The sequence below is a fragment of the Bos javanicus genome, chromosome 11 (genome assembly GCF_032452875.1).
Source record: "Bos javanicus breed banteng chromosome 11, ARS-OSU_banteng_1.0, whole genome shotgun sequence".
Taxonomy (NCBI): Eukaryota; Metazoa; Chordata; class Mammalia; order Artiodactyla; family Bovidae; genus Bos; species Bos javanicus.
In genome coordinates, this window is record NC_083878.1 from 11,699,568 (window position 1) to 11,714,106 (window position 14,539).

The following is a 14,539-nucleotide window of genomic DNA, read 5'->3' on the forward strand; positions in this document are numbered from 1 at the left end:
CCCAGGGATCGAACCCAGGTGGCTCCTTTACTGGGGACCCATTAGGGACACCCCATCTTGATATTAAAAGGCAATAAATATCAGCTTCTGTGGCCACTCAGTGCGGCGCCAGCACTGTGCTGAACAGTTACAAACATTAGGTCATTTACTACTCATGATGCCCCTTTGAGGGAGGCACCATTATAATCCGCTTTTTTCAGATAGGGAAACTGAAACAAGAGGAGTAACCTGCCCTGGGTGGCAGAGCAGGGATCTGAGAACAGTGCCTTTGATTCCACTGAGGGCAAAGGCTCAGCTGGGTGAAGAAAGCGCATGAGTTGCTCCCTCCCTCCTAGGGAACCCAGCAGGGCACGGCCAGCTCTAGCTCAGGGCCTGCCTCCACAAGGACCAGTGTTGCCTCTGGTTCCCCAGGAGGCATGGCCTCAGTGCGCCCTCTGCTGTGCATGAGGAGGAACAAAGAGATCTGTCCGGCAATCAGAGGAAGGGCTGAGGCCCGAGACGGCTGGCAGGGACCATGGTCTCTGACCGAATAAGGAACAGGGACAGAGGGCTGCCTGGCTGTAGACCACCACCACCACAGAGCTCTCAGCCTGGCCCACACCTCCTGATCTGCAGAAGGAGCACACCCTTGGTTTCTCAGGGTTTTTTCCTCTTAGAATCTTGTCTACTTTCCATAAAGGCATGTTGGTCCTATGTCCAATCCCCTGAGGATCAGGTCTGTGGGGCAGATGAATGTTACCAGGAGGGCCCACGACAGGTCCACTGAAGATCTGGGATCCATCCAAGCATTGCCATGTGGGTAAAGGGCAGAGTTGGGAATCTAAGAGAGCCAGGGAAACCACCTTTCCCCAAGGGCGGGGGAGCTCTGAGTCAGGCCCTAAAGGCTGGATACCCTTTGAATAGGTCAAGGGTGAGGAAAGGGTATAAGACTAGGGTAAGAATAGGAAAGGCATAAAGGAGGCACAGGTGTCTGGGCCAGTCACCTAGGACTTTGTTTGAACCTGGGTTTGCTACTGAGGGGCGCTCTGTGAGAAGAGGCAGACAGCCCCAAGACGCCCCAGGACATGAGGGCAATACCCCAAGTTTGGATTAACTGCCTCAGGAACACCCCTTGGGTCGAGGAAACCAGGGAGTTAGTCATAGGACCTGTATCAGAAGAGAAAGCAGGTATTAACAAAGGACAATCCACATTTTATTTGTATCTGCCTTTAACATGTAAAAAACTCTCAGGCTCCTTTCCCCCATCTGGTGGATAGATGGCAGATTCTGGAGGGAGGAAGCATCAGAATGAGGACACAGAGTTCAAGTGAAGGTCTTGCTACCCTGGGCAAAGAGCATCCCTGTGGGCTGGGACTTGCGCTGTCCTCCTATCCCTCCAGGCCATCTGTCAATCTACGTGGGTCCTCCTGTTTGACACTAGCTCATCCCTCCTTCCCCATGGACCGTCATGGGCCAGAGACCCATCCTCCTTTTCTCAGTGTTTTTAGCTTCCTGTCCTAGTTTTCCCATCCCTAAAATTCTATTTCTAGGGAGAAAGAACACCAACAGCCATAACTTGTCTCTCCCAAGTTCACTCCTAACTCAGGGTGGTCAATACAGATATCTGAAAACTGAGAACTCCAGCCACCCAGGGCTCTCACAGTTAGTTGGATCTGAGGGCAGGGCAGTAAGTAAGCATGAGTGCTTATCTGTGTAAGGTAGGGTTGGCAGCGCCACTGTGGCAGCATGTAGGGAGGCACAGGGCTCCTGGGTGTGCCTGTAAGAAGGGGAAGAGAGCCCCTAAAACCAAGGGCATGGTCTTATTCATCGTAGAAGTCAATATGGGCTCCAGACTCGAACTTGTCATTTTGCAGCAAGCTCAGAAGTTTCTGGGCTGATATCTTGCAATCCACAAGTTCCCCCTTTCTCTTCAGCTCCTGCAGGCTTTTTCGCAAGTCTGGGTCCACAGAGGTCTCCCGGGCTAACTGCTGCATGTCAGTGTCCAGGGGACCTAGGGGATGAAGAGCAGAAGATGAGGGGACATGACTGAGGCAGGGGCCCCTGATCTATGTGTGGAGTTGGGTGGAGTCAGGTCTGGCCAGAGGCAATACCTCACCTTGGCTGACATGTGGTCAGCATCACCAAAGGCTCCACACTTCACTATCGAGCTCCAGGCTCATCCAGTGTCCACTGAACACGGTCCCCTTAGACTACCAAATCTACAGATTCACGCTACCCCATCACTCCCCCTCAAAGTCCCAGAGCAGAGAGAGACACTCTCCCTGTGGGAGGAGAATGAAGTGAGCAACCAACTTCTCAAGGGCTCCCGAGCCAGCCCGCTCCAGCACCAGGTCAACTCCCATGGCTGTAGGTGGCTCCCTGTGCGTTCCCAAAAAGTCTACAAACAATAGGTGCTGGAGAGGCTGTGGATAAAAGGGAACGCTCTGCACTGTTGGTGGGAATGTAAATTGATACAGCCACTATGGAAGACGGTGTGGAGATTCCTTAAAAAACTAGGAATAAAACCACCATATGACCCAGCAGCTAAAGTAATGCTAGTAAAGTAATGCTCAATATTCTCCAGGCCAGGCTTTAGCAATACATGAACCGTGAACTTCCGGATGTTCAAGCTGGTTTTAGAAAAGGCAGAGGAACCAGAGACCAAATTGCCAACATCCGCTGGATCATGGAAAAAGCAAGAGAGTTCTAGAAAAACATCTATTTCTGCTTTATTGACTATGCCAAAGCCTTTGACTGTGTGCATCACAATAAACTGTGGAAAATTCTGAAAGAGATAGGAATACCAGGAATTCTGACCTGCCTCTTGAGAAACTTGTATGCAGGTCAGGAAGCAACAGTTAGAACTGGACATGGAACAAGAGACTGGTTCCAAATAGGAAAAGGAGTACGTCAAGGCTGTATATTGTCACCCTGCTTATTTAACTTATATGCAGAGTACCTCATGAGAAACGCTGGACTGGAAAACACAAGCTGGAATCAAGATTGCTGGGAGAAATATCAATAACCTCAGATATGCAGATGACACCACCCTTATGGCAGAAAGTGAAGAGGAACTAAAAAGCCTCTTGATGAAGGTGAAAAGAGGAGAGTGAAAAAGTTGGCTTAAAGCTCAACATTCAGAAAACGAAGATCATGGCATCTGGTCCCATCACTTCATGGGAAATAGATGGGGAAACAGTGGAAACAGCGTCAGACTTTATTTTTGGGGGCTCCAAAATCACTGCAGATGGTGACTGCAGCCATGAAATTAAAAGACGCTTACTCCTTGGAAGAAAAGTTATAACCAACTAGGTAGCATATTGAAAAGCAGAGACATTACTTTGCCAACAAAGGTCCGTCTAGTCAAGGCTATGGTTTTTCCAGTGGTCATGTATGGATGTGAGAGTTGGACTGTGAAGAAAGCTGAGCGCCAAAGAATTGATGCTTTTGAACTGTGGTGTTGGAGAAGACTCTTGAGAGTCCCTTGGACTGCAAGGAGATCCAACCAGTCCATCCTAAAGGAGATCAGCCCTGGGATTTCTTTGGAAGGAATGATGCTAAAGCTGAAACTCCAGTACTTTGGCCACCTCATGCGAAGAGTTGACTCATTGGAAAAGACCCTGATGCTGGGAGGGATTGGGGGCAGGAGGAGAAGGGGATGACAGAGGATGAGATGGTTGGATGGCATCACTGACTTGATGGACGTTGAGTCTGAGTGAACTCCGGGAGTTGGTGATGGACAGGGAGGCCTGGCGTGCTGCGATTCATGGGGTCGCAAAGAGTCGGACACGACTGAGCGACTGAACTGAACTGAACTGAACTGATGACCCAGCAATCCCACTCCTAGCTTGGTTTCCTACCCTGAGGAAACCAAAATTGAAAAAGACACATGCATCCCATTGTTCATTGCAGCCATATTTACAATAGCTAGAACATCAAAGCAACCTAGGTGTCCATCGACAGATGAATGGATAAAGAAGTTGTGGTACATATATACAATGGAATATTACTCAGCCATAAAAAGGAATGCATTTGAGTCAATTCTAATGAGGTGGATGAACCTAGAGCCTATCATACAGAGTGAAGTAAGTCAGAAAGAGAAAGAGGAAAACCGTATAATAACGCTTATGTACGGAATCTAGAAAAATGGTACTGAAGAATTTATTTGCAGGGCAGCAATGGAGAAACAGACATAGAGAATAGATTTATGGACATGGGGAGAGATGGGGAGAGGGGAGGAGAGGGTGAGATGTATGGAGAGAGTAACATGGAAACTTCATTACCGTATGTAAAACAGATAGCCAACCGGAATTTGCTGTATGGCTCAAGAAACTCAAACAGGAGCTCTGTATCAACCTAGAGGGGTGGGATAGGGAGGGAGATGGGAGGGAGGGTCTAAAGGGAGCAGACATATGTATACCTATGGCTGACTCATGTTGAGATTTGACAGAAAACAACAAAATTCTGTGCAGCAATTACCCTTCAATTAAAAAATAAATAAATTTATAGAAAAGTCTACAAACAATAAATGTTGGAGAGGGTGTGGAGAAAAGGGTTAGAACCCTCTTGCACTGTCAGTGGGAATGTAAACTGATACAGTCACTATGCAAGACAGTATGGAGAGTCCTTAAAAACTAGGAATAAAACCACCATATGACCCAGTAATCCCACTATTAGGCATATACCCTGAGGAAACCAAAATTGAAAAAGACACATGTACCCCAATGTTCTTAGCAGTACTATTTACAATAGCTAGAACATGGAAGCAACCTAGATGTCCACTGACAGATGAATGGATAAAGAAGCTGTGGTACATATACACAATGGAATATTACTCAGCTATAAAAAGGAACGTATTTGGGTCAGTTCTAATGAGGTGGATAAACCTAGAGCCTATTATACAGGATGAAGTTAAGTCAGAGAGAGAAAGACAAATATCATATATTAATGCATATATATGCAGTCTAGAAAGATGGTACCAATGAATTTATCTGCAGGGCACCAACAGAGAAACAGATAGAACAGACTTATGGACATGGTGGGGGGAAGGAAGGAGAGGGTGAGATGTATGGAGAGTAACATGGAAACTTACATTACCATATGTAAAACAGATAGCCAATGGGAATTTGGTGTATGGCTCAGGGAACTCAAACAGGGGCTCTGTATCAACCTACAGGGGTGGGATGGGGAGGGAGATGGGAGAAGGATTCAAGAGGGAGAGGATATGTACATCTATGGCTGATTCATGTTGGTATCTGGCAGAAAACAACAAAATTCTGTAATTATCCTTCAATTAAAATTAACTAATAGAAAGAAAGAAATGATAGCTGACAACTTCCCAAATCTCTAGGGAGATTTGTACATCTAAGTTTATGAAGCTATTATTTCAACCCCAAATTATCTTCTCCAAGACATCAGGACTAGATGGTTTCACTGGTAAATTGTGTCTATCTTTTATGCCAATACCATACTAGTTTGATTACTGTGGCTTTGTAATATAGTTTGAAATCAAGCAGCATGATGCTGGGGATCTTTGTTCTTCTTTCTCAAGACTGCTTTGGCTATTGAGAGTTTTCTGTGGTTCCATATATATTTTAGAATTGCTTGTTCTATTTCTGTGAAAAATGCCACTGGAAACTTGATAGAGATCGCATTAAATCTGTAGATTGGGTTGGATAGTATTGACATTTTAACAATATTAATTTACCCAATCCATGAACATGGCATCTTTCCATTTTATATTTTCTTGAGATTCTTTCATCAATGTCTTATAGTTTTTGGTGTACAAGTCTTTTATGTCCTTCGTTAAATTTATTCCTTGGTATTTTATTCTTTTGGATGCAATTGTAAATGGGACTGTTAATTTCTTTTCCTGATACTTCATTATTAGTGTATAGAAATGTAACTGATTCTTCACATTGTTTTCTCTATTAAGATGATCATACAAATTTTATCTTTTGTTATTGTGGTGTATTACACTGATTTATTTGTAGATGTTGAAACATCCTTGCATCCCTAGGATAAATCCCACTTGATCATGGTATACAATCTTCTTAAAGTATTTTTGAATTTGGCTCACTAACAATTTTGCTGAGGATTTATGCATCTATGCTCATCAAGGATTTTGGCTTATAATTTTCCTTCCTTGTAGTGTCCTTGTCTGATTTTAGTATCAGGATAAAGTTAGCCCCAAAAAGTGAGTTTGGAGAGCGTTCCCACCTTTACATCCGCTTATCCAGCATGCCTTCCACCTGCTGATATGGAAGCAGCCCTCAAGATCAATGTCCAGTTTAGCTGCCTCCAATAAAGCCATCCCTGGTCACACCACCAGAAAGTGCTTCCTTCTTGAACTCTTACAAGTTCACTGATTTTATTTTTAAAAAACATTTATTTATTTGGCTGTGTCGGGTCTTAGTTGTGGCATGTGGATTTTCAATCTCCACTGCAGCATGCTAGATCTTTTAGTGGTGACACGTAGGATCTTTCAGTCATGACAAGTGTGGTCTTCAGTTGCGCCACGTGAACTCTCAGTTGTGGTATGTAGTATCTAGTTCCTGAACCAGGATCAAACCCAGGCCCCCTGCATTGGGAGCACGGAGTCTTAGCCACTGAACTACCAGAGAAATCCCTATAAGTACTTTCTCACCTGGGGAACCACAGCACCCCAGAATTTGGAGTCAATGGACCTCATGGGCAGAAAATCAAGGAATCTTGGACGTCGAAGAACCACCCTCCTGATCCTCAAATATCTTTCAATCAAATATCAGTGCATCCCCAGTAAGAAGGGATTTGGTCCTTTCCAAACAGCCCTTTCCATCTTTGGACACCTGTTAGGACATTCTTCCAGAGACTTAAACAAAAACCCAACTGGTCTCTGCCTTCATTCAGGCCCTAAGAGCCCCACAAAAAAGTTCAACTTTCTCACAACGTCCAAGAGAGCTCCCTGAGACGTAAACCAGTCACATGGCATTCTGGAGTTTGTTCTGCTCCTGACTTTGGTTTCCACTTGCTCTCTGTTGCCTGAGTCTGAGGCTGAGCTCAGAGTGGGTGCTACATTGAATGTCAGCTGCAAGAATAACCGTATATATTTGGGAGGAAGAGAGGGAGGGCTGGGTCCTAGAGATCATGAGGAAGTAGACATGGCACCGATCAGACCTTGGAGGCGAGGCTTGATCGGGCTATGCTGCATCTGGGTTTTGATCAGGTTAATCTACCTCTTTGCCCCTAGGGTTCCTAGGGGAAAAGACTACTGGATCTCCACCTAAATTGCTCAGACATCATAAACCATCTTCCAGTTCCAGCAACCTCAAGCCTAGAATAGAAGCCTCACTCTTAAGAAAGGGGTATAGTAGCATCACGGTAGAGAGAAACCAGGCCAACCGTCACAAGGCACCCCCCTCCTTTAAATTTCATGAGAATGGGGCTCTATCTTATTTATCACAGCATCCCCCAGTGTTCCAGCACAGTTCAGCACGGGATGGTCAGCATTCAACAATGTCTGTCTGCTCTGCATTCAGCCAACATTCACTGCAGACTGGCTTAGTGGAGCGCTGTGTGAGAAGCTGGGACAGAAAGATGAATAGTGCATAATCCCTGCCTTCAAGGCTTTCCTATGCCGAGAGAGAGACTAGACACATTAAGATAATACAGTATGATAAGTCCTATTTAACAAACGCTAACAATTAGATAGTCCTTCACAGTTTGGGATCACTTCTACAAGTTTGACCTCATTCAGTCCTACAAAGGGCCCTGTGAAACAGGTAACATCTTCCCTATTTCACATGAAGAAATGAGGCACAGGCCTGGAATTCAAATCCTAAAATCGTAATCATCTCTCAGACTCTAATATCTCAGACTTCCTGTCCCCATCCTCAAGTCCAGGCAGCTCCCCACTCTCAGTCCATATCCACTAACTACAGCTTCCTGCCCCCACCAGCCCTAACTTCCTTGGAGCCTGTATTTCCCTTAAGGAGTGATGGGTCAGGATTCAAGGACAATCTACTCTATGGGGCCTTTCCTGGAGGAGACAGAGAGGGCTCCTAGCCCAGTCCCCGAAGGGTAAGCTGCCAGTTCTGAGAACATGGATGGCAGTAAAGCCTCACCTACCTGGGCCATAGCTCAGCACCCTCACGCTAGGTTCCTCCGCCGCCAGGACCTGGAACATCATGTTACGGGCAGCCTTCCCAGCACAGTACAGTCCCCAGCCCTTGAAGGGCTGCAGGGCACAGATGGACGAGATGTTAACCACAGTCCTGCTGAGGCCAGGACTGTCCGGGAAGGCCTTCAGGATACTGGAAGTCAGGCAGAGCGTGGAAGTCAAGTTCAGAGTCCAGTAGTTGCTCACTTCAGTTGGGTCAGTCAGGTCCACCCAACGTTTGGATACATCTCCAAGAGTGCCTGAAAAACCAGACCTTACGAATCACCCAGTGCCAGGCGGGGTTCTCTCTTCTCCCAGCCCTTTTCAAATTCATTCAGACACCCGCTTCCCAACCACAGCTAAAGGAGTCTCTCTAGGGCTTCTGAAGATGGCTCCCTCTTCCCAGACCTGCAGACTGACGTACCTGGGGAACCCCCATACCCGAAGCTTCAAACTGAGAAGGCGCATGCTCTGCTCTGGGGCTGGGTTTAGGGGAACTCTGGGGGCCATTTGGATAAGTGGGGGAAATTTACAACTGCGGAGAGACTCCATGCCCTAATTCAGGTCTCCGCCAGAGGGCGCTGAACAAGAGGATCAGAAAAGTTCTACAGGCATTCTGGAACAAATGGCGCTGAAACAGGAAGGGGGGCGGAGTGGAGAAGCGGGGAGAATGAGCCGCCGAGGCAGCACTAGGTCTTCCTCCACACCTCGCTGAAACTAGGACTTCCAGGCGTCTTTTCTGACTCCTAGGAGTCACCTTTAAAGTTCCAAGAACCGAGGGGGATGAAAGAGAGGGAAAACAGAACAGGACGCTAAGCAGTATTCCAAGCGCTCACGGGCCAACGGGCGTCTTACCCGCATTGTTGATGAGCAGCACTCGCTGCAGGCCTTCGGGCCTGGGGAGGTCGCACAGAGCACCGACCAGTTGCTGCAAGCCGGTCTCGGTGCCCAGGTCGGCGGGCACCCGCACGATACGCAGACCCGGCCACTCGGCGCCCAGATCGGTCTCCAGTTGCCGCAGGGCCTCGTCATTGCGGGCGCTTAGGACCAGCACGGAGCTAGGCGACATCAGCGGGGCCAGGACTTGGGCCAGCGTCCGTCCGAAGCCCCGGGAAGCCCCAGTCAGCACGCATAAGGTGCGCCCCAGGCCGCCCACCTTGCCGACGCTGCCCTCCATGCCTCCTACCTGCTAGCTGGAGCCGCTACCATGACTCGGCAGGGGGCGGGGCGGCCGCGGAGGGAGGAGGAGGAGGCAGCGCCCGGCGAGGGCGGGAACCTAAGGACAGCGCCGGGGCACGCTTTTCCTTGGTCACAAGCCGTTAAACTGGAGGCGACTGCAAAATTAGAGCGCGAAGAGACTAAATCCGAGGCAGGGCCCAGGAAATCTTAGCCCAATGCAGACCGCGGGCCTCATCCTTTGCCCTGCAAACCCATCAGTGCCCCTATGGAATTCATTCTCCTCCCGAGTTCAAACCTAACTTCCTTGTGTAAGTGATTAAGTAAGTGTTAGTCGCTCAGTCGTGCACGACTCTTTGCGACCCCATGGACTGCAGCCCACCAGGCTCCTCTGTCCATGAGATTTTCCAGGCAAGAATACTGGAGTGGGTTGCCATTTCCTTCTCTGGAGGATCTTCCCAACCCAGGGATCGAACCCAGGTCTCCTGCACTGCAGGCAGATTCTTTTACCGACTGAGCTACATGGGAAGCGCAGTTTAAGTGATTACCTCCAGGTTAAGCCATCTTGCTTCTTGCTAGACACCTCTGCACGTGCCAGTGTAGGGACTGGGGTCCGTACTAATGTTATAGCCACGCGTTTGCAGATAGTGGAGTGCAGCTTATTACACCAGTGAGCCCAAGGCAGAGTTTCCTCTTAGCCAAGGACCCCGACCAGCATTTGTGAAAATCTTTTATACCCCATGTGTACATTTCCGAACCCACCACCCCAATTTCCTTGAGACTTACATATAACAAAGGAAGGGTAAATATAATCACAATAACCCCATTATTCACGTGTTATCAAGTGTTAGGTGTTCAAACAGTTAATAATCAATAAGCCTGCGGTTACACTCCAATAGATACAGAAAGAACTTATGACCTGTCCGGAGGGAGGGGTGATTAGAGTATGTTTTCTCCTAGGCGATGAGTAACCTGGATGTGATCTTCAAGGTTCCCCTGTCTGGAGGGAGTCTTATCCTTCTATTGTAGTTTCCATAGGCACTAAACACAGAGTCCAGAGTCCGTTGGAGAGGTGGCCGAGCGTGATCAGTGTGAACAGGCCTAAGATGGGGTCCAGGCCCTATGAATTCCTTCTTCACTGTAGGGGAAACTCGCCACCCCGGAACAACCTCTGGGGGAACAGAGTCTTCTCTGTACTGTGTTCACACAGATTCCCCTTGCCTCTCTGAGATTTCTCACTCCTTCTGTCCCTAAAGTTCTGCGTTTGCTGGGAACCTGCACCCACTCATGCCACACTCTTCCTCGTAGGCAATTCCATCCACTCCCACATTCAGGTTTTCAGAAATGACCAGGCCTGTGGTTCAGAAAACCCACATTTCTGGCTTTTTTTCACAGAAAGGTCTCAACTTAAAAAAAATATTCACAACTTATAAGTTTTATTTTATTTGGTGGGAATTTTTAGGACTTCAAGCCAAGGATATAGCATTTCAAGAAACCCTGAAAGAACTCCAAGGAAGCAAGGAGAGGTACTAGGTTATATAGAAGTTTTTGCAACAAATGACAGGTCGTCTAAACATCAAAAGATTATTGTTAATTAAAGAAAACCAGATGACCCAAGTCAAGGAAGTTAGCACTTTTCTGTGTATGGGAAGCTGCAAAAGTCTGGGTTCACTAAAATAATTCCTTTGATACATGCCTTAGCTTTCAAGGGCCAGTATCCTGTTTTCACATCCCTAAGTTCCTCAGGGCTCGCCACAGGGAGTGGCTGCAGTCTGATGGCCGCTAGATGGCAGGTATTCTTTCCTTAAACCCTACTCCTAACCCTGAGTTCCCTCAGGGCTCACCAGCTCACGTCTGTGGTGGCTGCTGGTGACTATGATGTCCTTGTTTACTGATGCGGCAGGAAGTATTCCATCTCTTAGAGGAAAAATGGGAAAGCTGGCAGATGGCCCCGGATCTCCTTACAAAGCAGTCTCCTGAGAGTTTAGCAAGCATGGGAGGCAACCCTCATGGCTCAGCCCAGGTCCACACAGGGCTCTTCCCTGCCCCAGGGACAGACAGCAAAATCGCCTTTCAAGGCTCCTAGAAAAATGCACTTTGCTCCCTTGTTCTCTGGGCTGTCATTGTGAACATCAGAACAATTTGGAAGAAGTTTTTCACTTTCCACTTAGGTGCCTTTACCACAGACTTTTTGTAAAATGTACACCCCAGACTGTAGTACATTACTGTGGAAATTATTCTAAGAACAAATGAAACTGGAAAATTTAGATTTATTTGTTTATATAGCATAGCATTATTTTGAAACATTTTAATGTAAAATAGGATAAAGAAAATAAGTATTTATGCTAAGTGATGTTGGGAGTCAAGATTACCAGGTTAGTTAAAGGAATAATCTCTAAATTGAGTTTGAATTGGAAGCCATAAAATAGTAGAATTTACTGCAATTACTTTCACATTTATACAATAACACCAAAACCCTTTTTCCCTTTTGATGTGTTCATTTTGCATGTTCATGTTGCAACAAGCAATACCTGTTGCAACAGAGAAAAACAAACCTGACTCCACATTGAATCTATTCCTTTAGCTCTAACCTTTGTGCTCTGGTGCCTGTGCTTCTATCATGCTGGCTCTGTACCTTTTGTAAAAAGTGTTGCCTATAGCCTGAAATCGGAGAAGGCAATGGCACCCCACTCCAGTACTCTTGCCTGGCAAATCCCATGGACAGAGGAGCCTGGTGGGCTGCAGTCCATGGGGTCGCTAAGAGTCGGGCATGACTGAGCGACTTCACTTTCACTTTTCAGTTGCATGCATTGGAGAAGGCAATGGCACCCCACTCCAGTACTCTTGCCTGGAAAATCCCATGGACGGAGGAGCCTGGTGGGCTGCAGTCCTTTGGGTCACTAGGAGTCGGACACGACTGAGCGACTTCACTTTCACTTTTCACTTTCATGCATTGGAGAAGGAAATGGCAACCCATTCCAGTGTTCTTGCCTGGAGAATCCCAGGGATGGGGGAGCCTGGTGGGCTGCCGTCTCTAGGGTCGCACAGAGTCGGACACGACTGAAGCGACTTAGCAGCAGCAGCATAGCCTGAAATATGTGGGATTGCGCATTCTCTAGACTCTGACTTTTATTTTTTTTATTTTTTTTTTAAGTTTCTTTCTTTTTTTTTAAATTTTACTGTGCTTTGCTTTAGTGAACTTTATAGATACATGTTTTTTTTTTTTTTTCCTTGTTAATTTTCTGTTTAGTTGATCTATCCATAGGTGTGAGTAGGGTATTAAAGTCTCCCACTATTATTGTGTTATTGTTAATTTCTCCTTTCATACTTGTTAGCATTTGTCTTACATACTGCGGTGCTCCCATGTTGGGTGGATATATATTTATAATTGTTATATCTTCTTCTTGGATTGATCCTTTGATCATTATGTAGTGACTTTCTTTGTCTCTTTTCACAGCCTTTGTTTTAAAGTCTAATTTATCTGATACAAGTATTGTGACTCCTGCTTTCTTTTGGTCCCTATTTGCATGGAAAATCTTTTTCCAGCCCTTCACTTTCAGTCTGTATGTGTCCCCTGTTTTGAGGTGGGTCTCTTGTAGACAACATATGTAGAGGTCTTGTTTTTGTATCCATTCAGCCAGTCTTTGTCTTTTGGTTGGGGCATTCAACCCATTTATGTTTAAGGTAATTACTGATAAGTATGATCCCGTTGCCATTTACTTTATTGTTTTGGGTTCGAGTTTATACACCATTTTTGTGTTTCCTGTCTAGAGAATATCCTTTAGTATTTGTTGGAGAGCTGGTTTGGTGGTGCAGAATTCTCTCAGCTTTTGCTTGTCTGAAAAGCTTTTGATTTCTCCTTCATACTTGAATGAGATCCTTGCTGGGTACAATAATCTGGGCTGTAGGTTATTTTCTTTCATCATTTTAAGTATGTCTTGCCATTCCCTCCTGGCTTGAAGAGTTTCTATTGAAAGATCAGCTGTTATCCTTATGGGAATTCCCTTGTGTGTTATTTGTTGTTTTTCCCTTGCTGCTTTTAATATTTGTTCTTTGTGTTTGATCTTTGTTAATTTGATTAATATGTGTCTTGGGGTGTTTCTCCTTGGGTTTATCCTGTTTGGGACTCTCTGGGTTTCTTGGACTTGGGTGATTATTTCCTTCCCCATTTTAGGGAAGTTTTCAACTATTATCTCCTCAAGTATTTTCTCATGGTCTTTCTTTTTGTCGTCTTCTTCTGGAACCCCTATGATTCGAATGGATGTAGCGTTTAATATTGTCCTGGAGGTCTCTGAGATTGTCCTCATTTCTTTTAATTCGTTTTTCTTTTATCCTTTCTGATTCATGCAACCCAGGGCCAGCCTCGGATTGTTCCCGGCGGAACAACCTAGAGCCTGAGCAGTGTGGGCAGGGCGGCTACACGCGCTGTGAGCGGGGGCAGACCCAGTGTGGCTGAGGCACTGCGGGCGCACGCCAGTGTCATTTGTTTGCAGCATCCCTCCCTCCCTCCCCACAGCGCGACTGAACAAAGAGAAGAAATACAGCTCCACCCACCAGAACACCGACACAAGCTTCCCTAACCAGGAAACCTTGACAAGCCACCTCTACATACCCACACACAGCGAGGAAACGCCACAATAAAGAGAACTCCACAAACTGCCAGAATACAGAAAGGACTCCCAAACTCAGCAATTTAAACAAGATGAAGAGACAGAGGAATACCCAGCAGATAAAGGAACAGGATAAATGCCCACCAAACCAAACAAAAGAGGAAGAGATAGGGAATCTACCTGATAAAGAATTCCAAATAATGATAGTGAAATTGATCCAAAATCTTGAAATTAAAATGGAATCACAGATAAATAGCCTGGAGACAAGGATTGAGAAGATGCAAGAAAGGTTTAACAAGGACCTAGAAGAAATAAAAAAGAGTCAATATATAATGAATAATGCAATAAATGAAATTAAAAACACTCTGGAGGCAACAAATAGTAGAATAACAGAGGCAGAAGATAGGATTAGTGAATTAGAAGATAGAATGGTAGAAATAAATGAATAAAAGACTCTGACTTTTAAAAGCATAACACTTTTACTCATATAGAAACGAAAAGTTGCAGAACAGAGGATAACATTTGTCTTGTTGGAGGTTTATAGGAACATTTCGACCTTATCTACTGGAGACCTACAAGGACAAAGGATTCTAGCACCAAGAAGTTTGCAACTAGCCATACCTACCTTGCGCCTTCT

At 45.9% G+C, this 14,539-nt stretch overlaps 1 protein-coding gene across 1 annotated transcript; it reads right to left on the bottom strand.

Moving 5' to 3' along the window:
* Positions 1-1,170: 1,170 nt before the first annotated feature.
* On the bottom strand, positions 1,171-9,581 carry SPR (sepiapterin reductase). The gene is made up of 3 exons (XM_061431935.1): positions 8,972-9,581; positions 8,086-8,376; positions 1,171-1,990 (listed from the first exon to the last, which is right to left on the bottom strand). The coding sequence occupies exons 1-3, from the start codon at positions 9,291-9,293 to the stop codon at positions 1,800-1,802; spliced, it is 804 nt and encodes a 267-aa protein (XP_061287919.1). The 5' UTR covers positions 9,294-9,581; the 3' UTR covers positions 1,171-1,799.
* Between the last annotated feature and the right edge of the window lie 4,958 nt (positions 9,582-14,539).